This window comes from Tamandua tetradactyla, chromosome 4, assembly GCF_023851605.1.
Source record: "Tamandua tetradactyla isolate mTamTet1 chromosome 4, mTamTet1.pri, whole genome shotgun sequence".
Taxonomy (NCBI): domain Eukaryota; kingdom Metazoa; phylum Chordata; class Mammalia; order Pilosa; family Myrmecophagidae; genus Tamandua; species Tamandua tetradactyla.
In genome coordinates, this window is record NC_135330.1 from 116,805,752 (window position 1) to 116,827,715 (window position 21,964).

General features: G+C 35.4%; 1 protein-coding gene and 1 pseudogene across 7 annotated transcripts in view; one reads left to right on the top strand and one right to left on the bottom strand.

Moving 5' to 3' along the window:
* Window positions 1–283: 283 nt before the first annotated feature.
* Window positions 284–1,496, top strand: LOC143681367 (AP-3 complex subunit mu-1 pseudogene; annotated as a pseudogene).
* A 3,127-nt stretch (window positions 1,497–4,623) lies between these two features.
* The window catches only part of AKAP11 (A-kinase anchoring protein 11), a 55,623-nt gene continuing 38,282 nt past the window's right edge, over window positions 4,624–21,964 (bottom strand). For 6 of the 7 annotated variants that reach the window (XM_077158345.1, XM_077158341.1, XM_077158342.1 and 3 more), the window contains 5 exons: window positions 20,104–20,259; window positions 16,127–16,210; window positions 15,307–15,353; window positions 12,182–12,342; window positions 4,624–8,626 (listed from right to left, as the gene is read on the bottom strand). In XM_077158345.1, the coding sequence (XP_077014460.1) occupies window positions 8,486–8,626; window positions 12,182–12,342; window positions 15,307–15,353; window positions 16,127–16,210; window positions 20,104–20,259 (589 nt within the window). In that variant the 3' untranslated portion in view covers window positions 4,624–8,485. The remainder of the gene's footprint in view (window positions 8,627–12,181; window positions 12,343–15,306; window positions 15,354–16,126; window positions 16,211–20,103; window positions 20,260–21,964) is intronic. The other variant, XM_077158347.1, reaches the window with a different exon arrangement.

Genomic DNA, 21,964 nt, shown 5'->3' on the forward strand with positions numbered 1-21,964 from the left:
AAGCCACTGAACATAAAGCTAGCAGACCTCAATTTGTGTCTCTCCAGCTGAGAGAGAAACCCTGAATGGCACTGGCCTTCTTGAACCAAGGTATTTTTCCCTGGATGCCTTAAATTGAACAGTTCTACAGCCTTGCTTTAATTTAGACATTTTCACAGTCTTGGAACTGAAAATGTTCAACATAATAAACTTCCCTTTTTTAAAAGCCTTCCCCTCAGCTATCTCAGCCTAGGTTGGGAGAGGACCTGGTACTGAATCACTCATGGGCCCAGGTACCAGGAAAATGATCCACAGCTTATTTCTCATAAACTGTTCCAGTAACATATTTCTAGAAAAGCACTGGAAGAGTGCAGTGAGCCAGTCTGTTGGTGATTATTTCTTTGAAGCTTAGGAGAAACCTGCTGATGTTGAAAATGTACCACCTGTCATTCCAACACTTCACCATTCATCAGTACCTACCGCGACAAGCTCTTCTTTGTTTCTGTCATAAGACAGAAGGAAGTGCCACCTCTCTTTGTAACTTACATCGAGTTGCTGACACTTTTCAGGATGACTTTGATGAGTGTTCAGGGTTTGCAATTAAGGATAATGTGGTCATTGTATATGAGCTCTTAGAAGAAATATTAGACAATGGATTTCCACGGGCTACTGAATCTAACATTCTAAGAGAAGTGATTAAATCACAACAATTCTACATTCTGTTGTCACCTCTATTAATGGCGGTAGTAATACTGGGGATACACTCCCCGCTGGGCAGCTAATATCCCATGGCGCTGAGCAACAAAGCCTCAAAATTGACAGCATTGAAGAAATAGTTGTAATTATAGATAAATCAGGATTTGCAGTCTTTGCAGAAATTCAGGGGGTCATTAATGCTTGCATGAAACTATCTGGAATGTCTGATCTTTCCCTTTCATGAACTTCATGGCTTCTGGATGCTGTCAGCTTCCACCCCTGCATCAGGTTCAGGTATTGGGAGTCTGAAAGAGTTTTGTCATTTATTCCTCCAGATGGAAATTTCTGACTCATATTACACAGTGTCAGCTCACAAAATCATAGCAATCCCAGTGTATGTGAAACACAGTATCAGCTTTAAGGAGAACCGTTCTTGTAGTAGATCTGATATTACTATTGGACCAAAGTAGAATATGGGAAAAACTATTGAAGGAATCAGTGACAGTTCACATGCCAAAAGTTGTGCTGAATCTGAACCCGACACCAACACAAAGCAGCTATACATTTGATCCAGCCAAGATACTAACATGGGATGTGGGAAAAATTACTCCACAGAAGCTCCCAAGTCTTAAAGGACTGGTCAATTTACAGTCTGGAGCTGTAACCAGAACAGAACCCAAGCCTCAATACACAGTTCAAGATCTAGAGGCTTGCTATTTCAGGCTTGAAAGTAAACTGCTTGAACACGTATGGGGTTATATAAGCCATTTATAGGAGTCAAATATGTCATAAAAGTTGGAGAGTTCCAAGTGAGAACATGAGAAGCCATGATTCAAGATCAGTTTCTTTTTCCAGTGTCATTAGAGTTTATTACTATTGGGTACCAAGTGGTTGGGAATACATATTCTAGTTAAAGCATTTGTTGAGCTACACACCCCTCACAAGGTAATCAACGTAGGGTTCTAACGGAGCTTTAAGCTAAGGGAACTTTTCTGTTGACTTAGCTTATTTGCATCATTTCACTAAGAAGGATTTTGGAGGTGATTTCCTCCATAGGGGAAATCTAGCTGGATATTGCACATTGTAGCAGTAAAGGCAGAAAGCTCCAGTGATATCCTCTCTTCTAAAAACAAATGAACAGGTCATCAGCCAGCAGGAGCTGGCTGCCATGTACTCAATACATGGCATGTTGTCAGGTGCAGCCAAATGTCATACCTTCTGATCTTGCCCAACCCAAATCAGTATCTGCCCCAACAGAGGAAGTCCCCCACCCCAAAAAGTTTACAGAAAACTGCCTCTGTAAGTGTTTGCTTTATTCAGCTTTCCACTTGTGCCATTAAGCAAGCACTGTAGCAAAAGCCACTTCCACATGGCCCTGCCAGGGAGCACTCTGCTCCATGCTCCATTCCCACTGTACCTGGCTTTTTTTTTTTTTTTCCCCGCATGGGCAGGTACCAGGAATTGAACCTAGGTCTCCGGTACGGCAGGCAAGAATCTGCCACCAAGCCACCGTTGTACCGCCCATGTGGTACTTTTTATTAAAAATATCTTTACATAAAGCTCAGATTTGATTTACAGAGACCCTGCTGCAGTAAATACCATCTCAATTTTGTGCCAGTGGTTCAGCTGTTAGATAGCACAGTAAAAATTATTTGTTTCAAAGGGATGAATGGTTTAAGGTAATAAAAGGCAACAGTACTTCTTTTAGAAAATTATTGTAAGCACAAGAGTTTGAGGTCTTAAGTAAATTACGTAGTAAATGAGGGAAAAAAAAAAAAAAAGCCTTTCCATTTCTGGCTATCGCATTCCGGCAGCTTGCAAACTAGAACACAGCTATGCATCAACTGCATAATTTGCCACTCAATCTTAAACCCAGGACCCCTCCTTCTAGAAGCCATGGTTCTTTAGGGTTCAAGAGCAGTAAAGAAATCCATGATTTCTAAGGGTTCACGCTGGCTTGCACAAGCATAAACTTATCTGACCTCCCAGTGTTTGCCATAATCTAACGCTGACTCAAAGATTTAGATGATGGAAAAGCCATTGTGACATTACAATCTTCCCCAGAATCCATGCTCTCCTTCCCCACCACAATCCACATCCCACTACAAACTGAAGAGAAGAGGTAGTTTTCAGATGGTAGCTCTGGCAGCTTTTTTATTTCAGACAGCTTTGTTCTGACTGTTCAGTACTCCTCAACATATTAAGTACTAAACACCAGTTCTCACGTATACAGAAGTCCTGGATCACAGAATTTGAGTAAGAAACAGGGGAAGAACTAAATTTTTGAATAAAAGAATCCAACCTCACAACTGTAAAAGGGCAGTATGTAAAAACAGAACTTTTCCACCTTTGAAAGAAAATGTCAAATCATGGCTTCATAACAAGGACACGGGGAGGAGGTAGGTTCAAAAGTCCCTTATCTGCTCCCTTAGTTCACTTCAATTGTTTGAATATTATCCCTCGATGTAGTTACTGTGTAATGCTCAGTAATGCTCTTGGACACCCTGGATCAAACATATTTCATAAAAATCTTCACCGAAAACAGTGCATCAAGGTTATATATGAAATGGTCCACACGGTACATCACAGAGCTGGCCCTCCAGGCAGATGCTGAACTGTTAACGCAAGCCTTTGGGAAGATGTTCTCACAACGTTAGGAAGTCACAACTATGCAGTTGTTTTCTCCATATAAAATGCCTCATTAAAATCCAGAAAAAACATCTCTAATATTCTAATACCAGTAGAATAATGTATAAAAAAGGAAAGAAAGCTGAGAGAATCTGCTTAAAGGTAAATCTAAGCTGGGTCTCCCTTCTTTTACTCCATATACTTAAACATTGTACTTTTGACAGTTACTGTTTGTTCTCTACTCAGAAGCAATAAACTCACAAGTCAGTAATTTCTAGAATCTTCTTCCACTCTGAGTATTCCTAGAGAATGGACTAGAATGCTAGAGTAAATGCCATTTGGCTTTTCTGAGCATGTCAATTCTTACCTGTTTTAAGTCAGGTTGCGCCTCAAATGCCTAAAGGACCTCAAAAGACAACAGAAATGGAGTGGAGTGGAGCAGGTAATGCCAGAGACAAAAAGCGGACGCCTGATAAAAGGGGCTCCTGTCCAACTGCTGCCACAGAGTACAGTCAGGGATCCAGAGCTATTTCAGGAGAAGCTGGAAATATCCAACATATTTAAATGTGCAATTTCTTATTTTTACATGTTGGTAATTAATATTTTTGAAAACCCACATTATGCCAAAAAGTATTAGTTGGTAGAATACAGCACACCAATGTCATTTGTCACACTCTTCCATTTTTTTGAGTTATTTTTCTTTTCTGGACTTATAGTTCCATGGCATCTTGCTTCATTTTTTTTCTCTGCATTTAAAAAATTGTTTTCTTAAGGACTGATATGTACTTACACCCAGCCCTCCCATTTTTTGGTATCATGATTCCCTAGCATTTTTAAGCATTCATATGAAAAGTTAGAAAATCATCCCCTTAATTACTGGACTTAAAATACTTAAGACAAAATAAAATTCCACTAGCAAATAAACAAGGAGCACTTAACTTTTAAGTATCTCATGTTATACTGCATGACAGCAGTATGGTCTATATACTATGAAAGGAGTGCTAAATCCATGACAGTAAAATACCAAAACCAGTTCCACATTCAAAGCCATCATAATTATTTTACTTTGTACTAAAATCCAAAACAGATTGGTCAATCAGGCTTGCAAGTCACTGATGTCAGTGTTTATAGGCACCTATAAGTAGGTACAACCTTGTGTCTTAGGAATTAAAAACATTCCTGGACGCTCTTGTTTTAGAAAACTGTGATGTGAGCACTTAGATCCTTTGTTGCGCCTTCCACGATACCAATCCCACCTTATGCCTTTGTTTTAGTTCAGTACCGAGTAGTTAATAAAATATTATAAAATGAAAACCAAAGCCAGGCATCTGTTAAATTTATTGGAGAATTCAGAGTTGGGAGAGGAAAGATCACAGGCTTAAACAACTGTAAAATAAAAGAACATTTACTTGCAAATTATTACAAAAGTAATTTCTGAAATGTTTGTTTTGAGTCACTGGTAAAACAAAGAAAATTTTGGTGTATCCCGAAAGTTCTCATTTTGGTAAATGAACATATGAAATTACTGAAAAACAAAAATAAAAGTTACTTTACATAGTTTGAGATCTTAATATGGTAACTCAGCAAAGTCAAACAAACGGCTACAATTACTCAAAGCTGCTTTTGATATATATCTGGTATATTAAACAAGAATATGGATTACTTTTAACACTGCACAAGTAACCAAAGGTAGCAAATTCAGCAATATTAAAGCCCAATATTAAATAGTATTCAAACATCACAACAAAAACAAAACAATGAATTTCTAGACTTACAACTCTGTCCATACAAAAGGAATGTACATGGATGGTAAAAAAATAAATAAGTAAAGTGACAAGTGTGAGTAACACTGTATCTGCATCTTCAGAGCAGGATTACAGCAAATGAGTAAATGCTTGCAGGGTTGTTTTTGTTTTCGTTTTTGCTTTTTTTGCTAAAAACAAAAATGTGTTTCTGAATTCCCACTAGAAGCTCTAATTCTCTTGAGCTGGTGACAAAGTTTTAAATGGAAAGTATCTTCACTACATGCTGAGTATGAGGGCACTACTGAAAAAAATTCCGTGCAAAGTTCCATTTGAAAAATGAAAAATTTAATGATATACTAATGATGGGAAATTGACAATATTAATTTTCAAAGAATAATGTTAACCAAACAATGAAAGCAGACATTTGCATCTGGACTCTCCTGATGAGACTGGATTAAATTTTGCATTTGGTGAATGTGCACTAATATCAAAGCCATGTGGGAAAACCTACCACTCATTTTACTGTATTGTGCACTTAATAAGCAATTCAATTGCCCATCATATATTTAATAAGCAATTCAATTATCCTATCAGTAACATAAAATCCTTATTTAAGCAAAATTACAACATTATGAATTGAATCAATTCACATCAAATACCTGAAGGGCAAGAGGAATATTTTTCAAAATACAGAGATGTTATCACATATTCAGTAAATGAACACTCTCAAAGGTTTCAAAGCTGCATTAAATCCTATTAAACCACTCAAGAGATACTTTCTTTTTCTCTGTGATTTATAAATGAATCATTCCTTTTGTACAAATAAGGAAATATTTTCAAAATCAACATTAATAATCACCAAATATAAAATATAATTTAAGCTTGGCTTAGGAAAAGAATATGAAAGAATTATCACATTTCAATCTAAAAATACAGAATGTTCTGAAAAACCCCTATCAGATGTCTCATTTTCTTTCTATGTCGTTCAATGGTTCCTAAATGGATAAACAGAGAATCCAGCTCAATGCACATCACAACTTCAACGGTTCTGAATAAAACAGAATATTCATAAGGACACAGAATGGCAATGTTATGTATAAATATATTAAACAGATTTGTAATAAGAAAGACTAATAAGAGCTGTCCTCAACAAAAAGAGCTATTTTGAAGACTGAGCAACCAACCAGATTTAGAACATCTTTGGAAAATCAGATATACAAACCACTTTTAAAGGAAGTCAACTCAGGCTACACTTGGTTAAAAGATACAGATCTAAACACAAATGCTTTCTCTCTATAAGAAAGCTTAATCCACCCTTCTTTTCACATCTGCCAACACTATTTTTCTCTTTGCTTTTGCATTGAACTGACAGAAGTGTGGAGTTCCACTATTTTTATTATCACTAGGCATGCTAATACTAATAACTGTTCAGTCATTACATAGTGGCTAAATAAGGGAACTCTGAACCCAGCACAGCTCTGGAAAAACGCAAAGTAACACAAATATAAGGAAAATCCTACCTCAAAGCTATCATTACTATAAGAGAAATAAACAATCTCAAGCACAGAAAGTTTTGCGAAACTATTACATCATTTTAGTTCAAAAGAAATTCAGCACTCAGTTCTGCAGCTGATCAAACCCATACAGACATACATCCAAGTTATGAGACACAATGTGATATTTAATATATTTGTAAAAATGCTATCTAAAATTAATAATTAAATCATACCATAATTACCAAGAGCAAACATTCCTGTTTCTAACATCTAAAAACCCCATCCAGTGCTGCTGCATCTCAAGTTCTAAAAAGCTAAGGACAAAAACAATTCTAGTTATATGTTTCCTGTATTCCTCCACCTTAAAAAATACTTGAAGAAACTTTAGCAAATATTTATATTTAAGGCTTGTTCTATTTCTGTAGTCTTAAATTAAGATAACCTAAAACTTACAATGTAATCTCAGAAAATATTTAAATAACTTTTGGCATTTTACTTAAAAAGCAAATTTGAATCTTTCACTATAAAACACATCTCTTTAGTATAATTATTAATTCAAAGTAATATAAGTGCCCTTATCCCCCGTCCCCTGGTGGGTGCCATTGTCTTCTACACCTTGTGTAGCTTTCAGAACAGTCAGTGCTCAGGTAAAAAGAACATTTAATGGTGGAAAACCAAAGCCCCCATAAAAAGTGATTTACCCTGCATTATGAAGTCCACGAGTGGCAGAAAAAAAATTCACACACACATATACACACACAAAAAACCAAGACATCGGCTTGGTCCTCTAATTATATCAGCCTGCAGTTTCTAAGTCAAGGCAGTGGGAAATGAAGAGCTCAGAAGGATCATGTCAGAGAACTTTACAAAAGAGTGCAGATATTTTATCTGGGAAAAAAAAATTTCCATTTTCTCAAAACAGCTTCTCCTTGCTAAAGGGGAGGTTTTTTTTTTTTTTCAAAATTCCAATAATGACAAGAGTTGTTAGCCTTCTCTAAATGCATTTGCTTATTAACATTCATTTCTAAAATTTCAACACATTTTGCAATTTCAATTTTCATTTATAGCATAAGCTGAGATCCCAAAATATAAAAAAGAGAAATGAAAATTCCCGCTGCACAATCTTTATAGACATTTTTATTTTAAAGCACCTTTTTTAACATTAACAGTGGGTTTCTACTAAGAAAATAGTATAATGAAAGAGGGCACAAACCTCTTGCAAGCTCAGGGGACTCCTTTACTCTCTCTCTCACACACACACATACACACTCATGCCAGAATGGCTGGCAGCATCAGCATATGTTGTTTGAGGAAAGGCTGCAGAAGCTATCACACTGGTTTCATGAGAAATCTAAAATACTAATATTACTCCTAAGAAATTTAGTTAAACCAACGGCTACTAATTGCTGAACTATGAAAATAAAACTGCCATAAAAACAGGGCACAACTAAAAAAAATTAGCTTCAATTTCATTTTTGATGTCAGATTGGTTATTAATAGAACACACCATGTGTTCGCAGAGGCACATACCTGTTGCCATAATTGTAGCCAGCAAAACTCTAACTCTCTATCACTGGAATGTATCCACAGCAACCTTAGTGCAGTGGTCTCCAGCAGGACTATTTGGATGCAGTTAACAATGCAGTTAGACAATGCCCCTGCAACTTCATGGTTGGACCTTCCTGCACATACATGTTTTTAGGATTTAAACACAATACACATGTGGACAGAAGAGCAAATGGAGCTAATATTTTGAGGGGATTAGAAAAGTATGAACTATATACATCGTGTGACCCAAAGCACTGAAAAAGCTGTATTTACCTTCTTCCCTATTTATTTAAGTGTTAACATTCACTATTCAAAATTTACCCTATGCATCTTTATCTGTTTATTTCCCTCCCAAAACAAATAATAAAATAAATATACTAGTTGAGGTTTGTCCTATGCATTTTCCAAGAGCCAATCAAACAACGACTGGCATCCCTCCTCACTGGAAGTCTTTTCCATTACTTCATAGTATCTAAGCACAGCCTGTAGGAGGTCTCCGACCGTCCATCCTTTTCCTTGTAATCGTTTTGAAAGCTAATAAAGAAAAAAAAGTCAAACATTAACCAAAACCAATTTTATAACAATAAAGTTTTCGTTTTTAAGGTCAAATAAAACTAAGGATCCTAGTGTTTGCAATTAAATATTGTTTCCCAGTTATAACAAGGTTTTTCATAAGCTACCATCCTTTTACTCAAATTAAACATTTCTCCTTCCTGGCCTTTATAAACTCATCTCTTCCACAGAATTACACTTTGGGATTGCTGGAGACCTAACTCACCCAGCTGTGTGGGAATACAGAGGTTTCATTTCTACAGGAAGTTCTTAGCCTAACTAGATACATCTGTCATACCCTTAATTAAGAACATAAAATAATAAAGACAATGTTAAGCCTTTATAAAATGATGTGGATTTTCCTTCCATAACATATAATGTGGCTGTTTTCTGTCATACATAGTCTAGCCTCAACAGAAACATGGCTAAGTTGAGACATTTTTTAATGTTTCAAAACAAAAACAAAAATATTTACAGGTTTAAATAAACTCTAACTTCACCAATCAGAACATGCCTTCATTCACTTTCCTATTAAATTCAGTAAAACAACTTGATTTTTTTAATAATATAAGCATGCTTAACCATTTTTTAATTAGTTGTACTGAGATATACTTCACATACCATAAAATTCATCCATTTAAAGTATACAATTCAATGGCTTTTAACATCTACAGAGTTGTACAACCACAACCACAATCCATTTTAGAACATTTTTATTCCTCCAATAAGATCTCCTCATGCTCACTTAACCCTAGTTCCCACCCCCAGCCCCAGTGAACCACTAACTTACTTTCTATCTCAATAGATTTGCCTTATGGACATTTCAAATGAACAGAACCATATTATCTGTGCATAGTCTTTTGTAGCTGGATTCTTTGACCTAACATAATGTCCCAAGGTTCATGCACAGTATAGCATATACCAGTACTTCATTTTTCATGGCTGACTAATATTCCATGGCACACGTTTACTACATTTTCTTTATTCATTCACCAGTTGATGGACGTTTAGATTGTTACCACTTTTTGGCTATTAGGAATAATACTGACTTGAAAGTTTTGGGGAGGACATATTGTTCTCATTCCTCTTGGGTATACACCTAGGAGAATTGCTGGGGTATAGGGTAACTCTGTGTTTAACTTTTTGAGAGACTGCCAAACTGTTTCCAATGCAGCTGAACTATTTTAGATTCCCACCAACAACTTATGAGGTTTCCAATTTTTCTACATCCTTGCCAACACTCATTACTATTTGTCTATCTATTATAGTTATCCCTGTGGCTGTGAAACAGTATCTCATCGTGGTTTTGACTTGCTTTTTCCTAATGGTTAATAATGCTGGACATCTTTCCATGTGTTTATTGGCTCATTTGTATAATATCTCCAGATAAATGACTATTCAAGTATTGCACCCATTTTCAGATTGTTTTCCCATCAAGTTTTAAGAGTTCTTTATATATTCTGAATATAAGTCTCTTATCTGTATGTGCTGTACAAATACATTCCCCCTTCTGTAGGTTGCCTTTTCGCTTTCTTGATAGTGTCTTGACAAGTTTTTAATTTTGATAAAACTTAACGTATCTATTGTTTTCTTATTTCACATGTGTGAATATACTTAACTTATATACTTCCCTGTCCCCACCCAATTCTCTCTCACCTGCTATTTATATTAATAATGTTTGCTCTGTTTAATAGTGAAGATATCAGTATTAAAAAAATAAGACTATATTTTCGAGAAAGACACAAAATATGGTATTTTTAATACCATCATTACCATGAAAGATATTCTGTACTTGTCTCTTAACTGCTTCCTAGCTTTCAAGCACTAGTCAGCAGCCCTGTGGGACTCCAGCTCAGACACAATGAATGAGGTCCATTATTTAAAATGCGCCACCGATAGGCATCGTGGTCCACATTTAAACAACCCTCACTTCACTGAATCATCAGACAGACATTTGGGCTAGGTGACAGGGTGGGGAAGGGCCCCTTACCCAAGCACTGTCACGCTCAGCTCCACTTAAGGCCTTCCTTAGCCCTTAATTTACCCAAGACTAAAAGATGACTCTAGAGAATATTCCCTCCTGTGCTGGTTTGAATTTGTGGACCCCAGAAAAGCCATGTCCTTTAATAATCATTGAGTACTACTGGGTGGGAGTTTTTTAATTATCCATGGAGATAAGACCCACTTAATTGTGAGTGGTAACTTCTAATTAGATGATTTCCATGGAGGTGTGTCTCCACCCATTCAAGGTGGGGTTGCTTAATGGAGCCCTTTAAAAGGAATTATTTTGAAAAGAGCTACAGAGCCCACACAGCCAGAGACCTTTGGAGATGAAGAAGGAAAACATCATGTTCACTATGTGCCTTTCCAGTTGAGAAAGAAACCCTAAAAGTTAATAGCTTTCTTGAACCAAGGTATCTTTTCCTGGATGACTTAGATTGGCCACTTCTATGGCCTTGCTTTAGTTGGGACATTTTCACAGCCTTAGAAGTGTGGACTTGTAACTTAATAAATTCCCTCTTTAAAAAGCCACTCTGTTTTTAGTATATCACATTCCAATAGCTAGCAAATTAGAACACCTTCCTACTGTCAGTTCTAACACTTTTCTTACTCATTTGTTTCTCGTGGCAATTCTTTTGCCAAGTGTCCCTTTCTGTTTTATTTTCTTTTACCCCAAAATAGGAACCCAAACTAGAAAAAAAACAAATAATCTAAGTAAAAATAAACTACAGAATAAACACTTCTCTCAATAATATTTTTGTAAATTCTGAGCCAGAAATCAAGAAAATCTTTAGTAATTTCTCCCTTTATATTATTATTGATCACTCTACATTGACTGTTCATCCAACTACCCTATATGCCATAAAAAATTGAACCAAAGTTCTGTCAAGGGCAATTCTGGAACAAAAACCTCAATCCTGTAAACTGAAGACTTTGACTAATAAAGTGCTTGGCATATTCTAAGTACTCAATTACAGTAGCTTGTTAATACATCAAATCTGAATATTCCACCTATTATATACTCAGAAATGGTCCATGTCCTTTTATTACATTTAAACTTTTGTTGACTTTGTATTTAGCCTCTCATACTAATGAAACTGGATTAACAGATAAAGATATACTTACTAGGTTCAATTATGAATCAGTTAATTAATACAGAGAATAATTCAATTTTTTTACATGATGAACACATAAAATGCTTACTAAGGGCACCTCATGTGCCAGGCACAAGATGAACCTTTTTTTTCTTTTTTAACAAATATCATATTTAACCCTCACAGATTACTGAAAAATAGATTCTAAACACATCTCCATTGTGCAGCTAAGGAAACTGAAGCTCAGGCTGGTTAACTTGCCCAAGGTTTCAATGCTAGCAAGTGGCAGGACTGAGACCTGAGCCCTAACTGTTGAATTCTGCAGTCTTAGCATTTAACTGCTCTGCTATCAACAGATATCCTCTTAGACCAACCATGAGGCATAGACCATGACTACTGTTCTATGTTATCCTCACAACCAACCTACATAGCAGGCACTTACCTGTATAAATTCCTTCTTTTCAGAGTCATGAAAATGAAGTTCTGCAACTTCAGCCTCAGAGGCAACAAGCCATTGGAGAATCATCCTCAGCTGGGGGTCTACTGTGCATGGCTCCATGTCAATATTCGTAATTAGGAGAGTCTTTCCATCTTGCCCCAAACCTAGTATTTATATTTAAGCAATATGAAGTGAAATGCATCAACTCAACTCAACACTCAGGTTTCTATGGACGTATAAATGTTTTCCATTTTTGAAAATGCCAATGATATTGAGGAAAAAAAAAATCTGTTTTTTCTTATCCATCAAATAAATAAAATCAAATAACATCAAATAAAACGTTTCTTGGAAAGGGCAAAATAATGCTAAAACAAGAAGAAACTTCAATCATTTACTGATAACACAAACGTAAAACACTATTTTGAGGTACTGAATTCAAGTACCATCAAGGCCAAAATTTGTGCCAAAACATGGCCCACAGGTAAAAAAAGCAGAGAAATAAAATTATAAAGCCAACATTATAATGAAAATATAAATGAAATCCACAAATAAAATCATCCAATAAACGTATTAAGTGGGCTTTAAGAAGGTTTTCTGAACTGAGTAAAAAGAAAAATATATAGCATTCATATAGCAGTACGCATTACTTTCTTAGTGTATATACACAAACTCCTTGAATCCTAAGAATCCTCCTCTGCAGTAGGAAGTGTTAACACCTCTATTTCACAGGTGAGAATCTGAGACAGAAAGAGATCCAGGGTCTGACATCAAGGAAGCTGCTGAGCCAGGATATGAACACAGGCAGTCTGACTGCAAGCTCTTAATCACCTCAATCTTCAGGCAAGAAAGAGAGGGAGAAAGAGAGGGAGGGAAAGAGGGCAAGAGGGACAGAGGGAGAGAAGGAAAGAGGGAGAAGGAGAACGAAAAGACATATGCAACAACCACTTACCTCCCAAAAGCCAGATAAAGGAATTTTCTGGTACATCCCTATTATATATAAGGTGCTCCTTCTGACGTTTGTTTCCTTTTTTAAGAAAATTAAGTTTTCCACATAAAGAAGGATGAATCCCTGCTGACTATAAAACTAATCATCTGTGGACCAACATCACGTGATGAACACTGCTACTTAATGATGGCTGAGCAGTAGGCGGTGCTGCCATATAGGCCCTCTCCCACACCCATGAGCACACAGTGCAAGCTGTCGGACATCCTGCCCATCTGTACCATTAGTGGAAATATTGTTGATGGATACCCCTGATTCTTTCCCACAGTTCACGAGGCATTCTAGACACTACCAATCATTTTTAGAATTTGTGTTGGAATACTAATTTTTAGTTTTTAAAATTATGATCCACATTATTCTATTAAAATAAATTTACTGTCCTTTTCTCCTGTCCCCCACCCAACAATCAAAATGGGTCTGGTGGCCTGCAGATAAAATACATGCTCTGTGGGCTATTTTATAAAACTTGCAGAGTTCATGAGAAGCAAAGTCACCCCAATGCTTCTCTCCTGCTATTGTTGGTGTGTACTCACTTCAGGGCTCCTGGGTACCTGGAGTGACTGGAACCTTCAAATGGCTCTCTACAAAAGTCACTGAACACTAGTGAAAAGGGAAAGGACTGATACATATAATATAATATAAAAATAAATTGAAATAGCTGCCTTAGGATTTCCATAATTTTTAATCTTTCCATAAATCCAGACCCAATCTGTCTCCCAATTTAGTTCCTAAATTAACAAATTTGAAATTTGGCTATAACTTTCTATATAATGAAAGATACTTATAATATCAAAAGCCAGGTAATGACAAATCTAAATTATAATTAATCTTGCTGGTTTCTATATGCTCACAAAAGAAATCCTGAGGATTTCTTTATAAATGAATTTCATATTTATATTAACTTGCATCTTTTGCTCTTAATTATTCCTCAGTAATGTACATAAGTTATCTTTTTCAAGAAACAGTTGCATTTTTAGTGAGCAAAAATTAAGCAAATATGGCATAGCTTTTCAATACTCTAAAAATATTTCTCTACCATCACTTTACATTGATAAGAAAACCTACTTCTCAAAAGCCCTATATGAAGAATGCTCTTTAGCAGAGGTATCAGAATTAAAAATAATAATAATAATCTTAAAGTCTGAAGATGTTAGCACAAAAAATAGGCACCCTGAGTAATATTACATGACTTTCCTAAACAAGGAAATAAATTGCTGATGAAACTGATTAGAAACTCAGGTGTCATAAAGCACATTTTAAGAAATTCATTTTGGTAACTTCCTCAGCGTGTCTATTTCTAAAAAAAATTTTTAAAATTACTGGTTCAAAATCAAATATCTCAAGCTGTATGAATAATTGTTGTATGTGCTACTCTATTGACAATATTACTGGTGTTTTCCTAATTAAAGAAAAATAAGATTTTTGAAAAAACTGTAACCATCTGACTACAATGAAAACTCAGCTTCAATGGGAACATTTTTTAGAGTCACTCCACTCAGACCTTGTAATATATTCTAATTAAGATTAGAAACTATAGCCTAGATTCTGTGACCAATGACATCTGGCACTTACATATTTAGAATTATCTTTATTAAAGTAAGATTTGAATAGTTTCTTCAAGTATGTACAAGTGTGCCTGTAGGGTTGGAATTGGGGGAAGAATTGATTCAGAAATATCTTCTTGTTTTTATTTGTTGATTCATGTAAGTTTAACATTAAAAACTAATTCTAGAAGTTATTGGTTTAAAAGGAAAATAATACTACACCAATATGTCATAATTATAATATTATACTTTATAATATGCATAAAGGTTTTAGATTTTATACTTTGAGATAATTATGTACAGATGATCTATTAAAACTTATTTCACAACTGAATAACTCTCTTAAAGTATCTATGTTTATATCAATGAGCATTTCATTAGTTTAGCAATCAAATAATACAAACTGCTCAGCAAGGGACCTGAAGCTGAATAAAGAAAACTAGTCCAAGAACACACTAACTTTATAATGTTTTACACATATAACACATCTGAGAAAATAAATAGAAACAATGAAGTCTGCTTTAGGGAATCTTCTACAAAGAAACATGCAAGCCCCCTGAAAAATATGAAATGTTAATTACCTTCTTCATTGTCTTCATTCTCTTCTTCTTTGTCATCTGGTCCATCACTTTCCGAATAAAATGGCAGAAACAGTTAAAAAAAAGGTTTAATTAATAATGGTATTAAAACCAATTTGTAAAATGTGGTAAGGGATAAATGTTACAATATGATGTGTGACATTTAGAAAGGGGAGAAATGACAATAAAAATGGAAGCTTTGCTTCTCACACTATTTCATGTTAAAATCTGAATTGCAAATGTTGCCTAAGGATAAGTTGGTTCAAAACCCCAGGAAGGACTCTTACCTTACTATGACGTACAGAATCAAGTGATTTCGTAAAATAAATTCATAGCTAAAATATTCTACCAATTTGGTTTTGGATAATGCAGAATTTGAATAGCATGGAATGCCATGAATAATTAGGCATTTAGTATTGCTTTTGATAACATTTACATGTATATATTTTTAAGAGTACATTTTCCCTACACTTTTCATATATATGAAATAAAACTATATATAAAACAAGAAAAAAAACCCCACAAAAAAACAGAAATCCTGTAGGAAGCAAGCTCTTTTTAATGACTTAACAATTGGTAGAATGAAAAGCAGCAAGCAGAGCAACACATGCATAACAATAATATTTTCTGAAATTAAGAGTCAGTCATATAGCATGGTTGAATTTTTTCATTAGATGTAAATTTATCAGGCAGAATCATGTCAAATATAGGAGAAAAGCAGGTTGATACATACTGGCACTGTAACCCACATTCTTTTAAGAATATGACTTCATGCATTAGTGGTGAAAGACTCATCAGTTTAAAATTTCTGGACTGGACCAACCTGTCTGACGTTGGAAAGGATAAATTGTCCTCATACAAATCTCCTTCTAAACCAAGACTGCTCCAGCTACTGCTGTTACCATTACTGCCAGAGGAAGAAGAGAACAGAGCTGAACTAGAAAATGAATAAATAGTATAGGAGACCTTGGTTTTCCTTGGAACAGTTTCTGTCCTTGCTAACTGTAGATGTTCTGAAGCTGCCCCATTGGAGTGGAGCATCCACAAAGGGAGGGAGAGACCATCACCGCTACCCTAAATGGCAGCTGATGGGTTTGAAGCTTCGAGAGTTTTCTTCCTTGTCCTCTACAGGCCAGAACAATTATTCTAAACTTTCTTTTACAATTAATACAACAAATGCATTTTGGGACAGCAAATGAATACATGAAGAAGTAAGTTTCACAATGAAACAAATGTCTTATGGCAAATCTTGGAATTGATTTTGTAAAATCAAATATTCCAGTTTGAGTCAAGTTTTAAAAGAAAAAAATAAGTTAATAGTCTCTCAGGTCTTTAGATGGTGCAAATCCAGTGATGGACTTTTGGGGAGCTGGGAGGATGGAATGGAAGCCACCAAAGCATAGTTCCAAATAGAAATTTTCTAAATATGTGGGGAAAAAAAGATATTTCCTAATTTTAAAGTACTCTATTGTGTCAACTGCCTTCATCTGATACATACAGAGTTCATTAGACGGCCAATAACATAAATTTTCTTCAGAATAAAGCTAAAATAACCAACACTTAATAAAGAATTACATGTGTCTGGTTGGACAATTACTAATGCCACACACACTACTTCTTATGCTACCTAATCAAAAGAAAAAGAAGAAGAAAAACAAAAGCAGTAGATCTACAAAACATTTTAAAAAAAGCAACTATTTCTAAAACTGTTGCAAAGCAATTTAAAAAGGCAACTTGTGTTCAGAAATTAAATCAAATTTTTTTCAGACTAAAACCCTCAACATGCAATTTTTTAAAGTTCTAGTTATTAAAATAATTAGTAAGCACATTAGTTTGCTGTGAAAAGCAGCGATATTTCCCAATATTAGGCCATATAAGACTAGGCAATTAGAAAAATCAATATTTACACAAATCAAATTTTTGGTTCTAAAAAATGAATTAACATAAAACATTTAGCATGTTTAAATGTCGAAGAAGTTACAAAACTGAGGATTATTTAAAATTCTAGTTTCCAAATAATTTACAAATCCATATTCACTTCAGTACTATCAAATTGTCACAAAGAAAGCCATAATGTATTAGAAAATACAAGTTAAAACCAAGCAGCGTCTTCTCAAGGTATTTCCAAACGAATATAGCTCTGTCATAAAACCATTATAAAGCACCACAGTTTTAGCTACGTAGCCTGTTGACAGAAAAATCAAAAACGCAAAAATAGGGAAATACAGAATGGACAGACAGCTGTGCCCAAAGAGAAAAACTAATGATCTCAAACCACTGTACTACTTATTTCTACTAACAGCATGATTACTTAGGCAAAGAAAAAATTTACAAAATTAAAATCCTTATCCATATTTCAATAACAATAATTCTTCATTTTATTAATAAAAATCCACAACCTGAATATTAGATGAATACGAAAAGAAATTATGGCTACACAATGTGAAGACTAAAAATTTAAACTCCTTCTATATAATCCCATTCACCCTTCCTTTTTACAACTCGAAATGGATCAGATTTGAAGTCAGTTGATAAAACGCCACTTCTATCTAGGTTGACCTTGTAAGTTTTCATTTAATGAGGACACTTTTGAAAATCAAAGAAGTCACTGTAATTATTATACCAGAGCGGAAGTAAGCCAGACTATCCTGAACAAACCAAGATTGCTAACCTTACTTTTAACCCAACATGTTAATTTCCTCACCTACTAATCGTTCTATTTCATTCTTCAACAATGTTCTGCTTCCATCATTTTCTCCCTTTCTCTCTCATTTTTTCTTCTTGTCCTTATTACCTATCTCTAGAACACAAACCAGTGATAGTCAGAAACTAAAATTCTTTATGGGGCTTTCAGTCATATGAAGGCTACACTCAATTCTGAAACATATCATAAAAATTATCTAAAAAATTCTGCAAGTCTGGCCCCATCTCTGGGGCCTCCCTTTCTGGATATTAAGACTCATGAAGTCTATGGTGGGGTCCACTTCATGAGTCTTAATATCCAGAAAGGGAGGCCCCAGAAATTGCATGTTTAACAAGCATGTCACCAGCCCTGGATCAATTCCACTGTCTTTTTCCTTGCGCCTATACCTTAACACTGCATAGCATCATTAGTTGATACTAAGACTGTGGTCAATTAAACCACACCTTTTCCTGACAAATATTATCAAGCCAGGTATTCCCATACTAAATTTATTTTTATTTATTTATTTTTACACAGGCAGGCTCCAGGAATCGAACCCAGATCTTTGGCATGGCAGGCAAGAATTCTGCCACTAAGCCACCATTGCACCACCCTCCCCATACTAAATTTAAATAATTAATTTTCTGAACCTAAAGACATTATCACATTAAATGCAGTTATTTTAACCTCAGTCTGATTTGGTCTTTCTGACTCTGTTACGAAAAGAAAAGCCTTGTTGTGAGTCATCCACCAATAATGGGCAATATTGTATCACTAATTAAAAATGCTAAAGACAGCACAAGAAGGAACCTGGTAGAGACCTCTCTTATTTTCATCAAAGTAGATAATATTCTGCATAGTTGTTCAACTGGCTACAAGTCTACTTGATGCCACCAGCTCCTACCTGCAGTTCTCCCATTTTAATACCAGGATTTCCTAAGCAACAATGACAACCTTCGCCGAAATCCCAGGAGTCTCTGTGCTTCTCAAAAATGAGAAAATACATTAAGCATTAATATTCTATTCTGGATAAAGTTATGGAAAAATGTCAAATTATGATTTGTGTTAATGCCCCACTTCCCTCTGCCAGTTCCAAAGAACACTTTTCTGATCTGGAGTTTAAGAAACATTGGTGGTTTACATAAGCATCGTAAAAAACTATGACACAATAGATACCTCATAAAAATATTAAGACTTACTGGTTAACTCAAGCATCAAACACAACACTCTGAGACGAGTTTAAGAGGTGAAAAGCCATTTCCTGTTTTTAATGCTACTACATCCCCCTCCTCCAATAATCTCACCTTCCCCTTCTGGTAAGCCAGTGCCAAAGCTCCCTTCAACTGAAGCTTCATGTGGGCCATTTCACACCAGCCCAAAACCAGAAGTATGCTTAAGAATCTTTTCCTCTCTCTAGACTCAGCTATGGATAATATTTATTATTTCCAATTATTAGTGTGGATAAAGATTTTATGGAATTTTATAGGTTATTCAGGAATGGCTTTAGAGCAATATTAAAATATGAGAAAAAATTTTATCATATTTAAAACATATTCCAAATGTGGTTATTATGAATAACAAACAATGACGCACCTTCTGCTGTATAAAACCATATTTTAATAACAGGTTTGATTCATGTATTTCAATAATTCAAGTATTAGATGTTCTAGGTCATTTTGTTCCAGAACAGCAGGACAAGTAAAGAACACCCCACCCTACCTTCAAAGATATTTTAACTAATCTCAACAAATTACAGGGCCATTTTGATATCTTTTACAGATAACTGTCCTTTTTCCTATCCTCTAAAGAATAAAAAGGACCCTCTTTAAAGTGTGAAAGAAAATTTCTTTCCTCAAGAATTCGTGAAAAGTTCAGAAAAACTTAAAAATTTTAAATAGTAACTACTGGCACACATAATGACAATTAGCTGAACTAATTAATGTATTTTCAAAATGTCAAAAACCATTAGAGACGTTAGTGAATAATAAAACATATTTGCAAAACAATAACAGATTTTCGAATTCAGAAGTTCCTAATAATACCAGATATAAATTCACAGTTCACTTCTGAAGTCTAAGGACTACAGTCCTACACATCATATGCATATTTCCAGTTACCTTTCACTCAGATGATGAAAACTGCTGCTTTCATCCTGGTGTTCATCCTCAAAACTTAAATTGGACCAGCTCCCAGTGCTGTCATCACCAATACTGAGATTCAACTGCTGGCTACCACAGGACTCCATGGACTGCAAGTCTTCTTTTTCTCTAGAACTAAAATATACATATTCAAATCAAAAGCATCATGGATTCTGAATAAGACTATTGATTTGAAGGAAAGATGACAAAAACAAGAAATGATACTTAGAGTCAGACCAATGGTCCATCTCACCCTTATTTGAGAGCACTGATGAAGAGACTTAGCAGGGCAGCATATTAACGTCAAAATTACCTTATTGATCTATTATGGGTCCATCCCTGCATATCATTTATATAAAGCCTCCTTAAAACTGTTTAAATTTTCAGCTAGGACCACTGTGGAAGAGTTCAAGTTCCTTAAGTTTATCATCTGCTATGAAACACAGTGTTTTCTTTTGTTTATACTAAAAAGAACCACTCTATGGTTTTAAGAAGAAAAAAAATGAGTTTAAGGAATTCTAGTATTTGTCATTCAAGTCTATATTCAAACTAGCAAATCTCTTTAACATTCTGAGCTTGATCACAACCCTCCCCATGTGTTTGAAGAAATATTTGTATTTTTATTCCATGTTCACATGCAGGCCCATTCACTGCTCAGTTACTGCAAATGCCCCTATATATTTTATTCCCACATGAAAATGTTTTTAAACACAAAGTCAGACAGTGTCAGTCTTCTACTCTCATAACCTCCTGTTCTCCTACACTCTCCCTGGCTCATTTGGCTTCAGCTACAGGAGCCTCTCTGCTGTTGCCCAAACATGCAGTCTCATCCCTCTGCCTGGAAAACTTGTCCTTAGATTCCCACGTGACTTATCCTCTCTCCTCCTCTGGCTCTTTGCTCAAATGTTACTTTGTCAGTGATGCTTCCTCTGTCACCCTATTCAAAACTGCAGACTATCTCCAACCGCCACCACCCACAACCAGTACCAGCACTCTCTAAATCCCTTCCTTGCTTTATTTTTCCTCCAAAGCACTTAGCACTCCATGACACATTTCCAAGATTCAAGAAAACATAGATTTGTACCTGCTTTATTTACTTCTCTATCCCCAATGCCTTGAATAGCCCTTAAACTGTCTCCCTCTGTTGTGTTATTCACATTCTGTATTTAAGATAGAGCAATTAGAATTACATTGAGCATTCTAGGGAAAGGGACAAAAGTGAAATCATCCAATATCCTTTTTTTAAAAAACTAAGTCATCTGAATAGAAACAGAAACTCAACCAGATACTTGTATACCAAGGTTCATAGCAGCATTATTCACAATGGCCAAAATGTGGAAACAACCAGAGCATCCATTAACAAATGAATGGACAAACAAAATGTGGTATATAAATCCAGCGGACTATTATTCAGTCATGAGAAGAAATGAAGTTCTGATACATGCAACAATATGGATGAACCTTGAAAACACTATGCTGAAAGAAATAAGCCAGACTTAAAAGGATAAGTATGATTCCAATTATATGAAATGTCTAGAATAAGAAAATTCATAGACAGAAAATAGATTAGAGGTCATCAGAGTCTTGGGAGAGCAGGGATGGGGATGGTGAATTACTACTTATTAAATAAGAGTTTCTGTTGGGGTGATCGAAAAGTATTGGTGATGGTGGTAAGAGTAGAACATTGGACATAACTGAATGTAATTAATATTGCACTAAAAATGGTGAAGAGGACAGAAACCTACAACCTCCAGAAGGGTTCCTAGGCCAGGTAAGTCCTGAAATGCATAGGGGCCAGCCTCTCCAGAACATCAACTAGTTCCACCCCCTATCCCATATT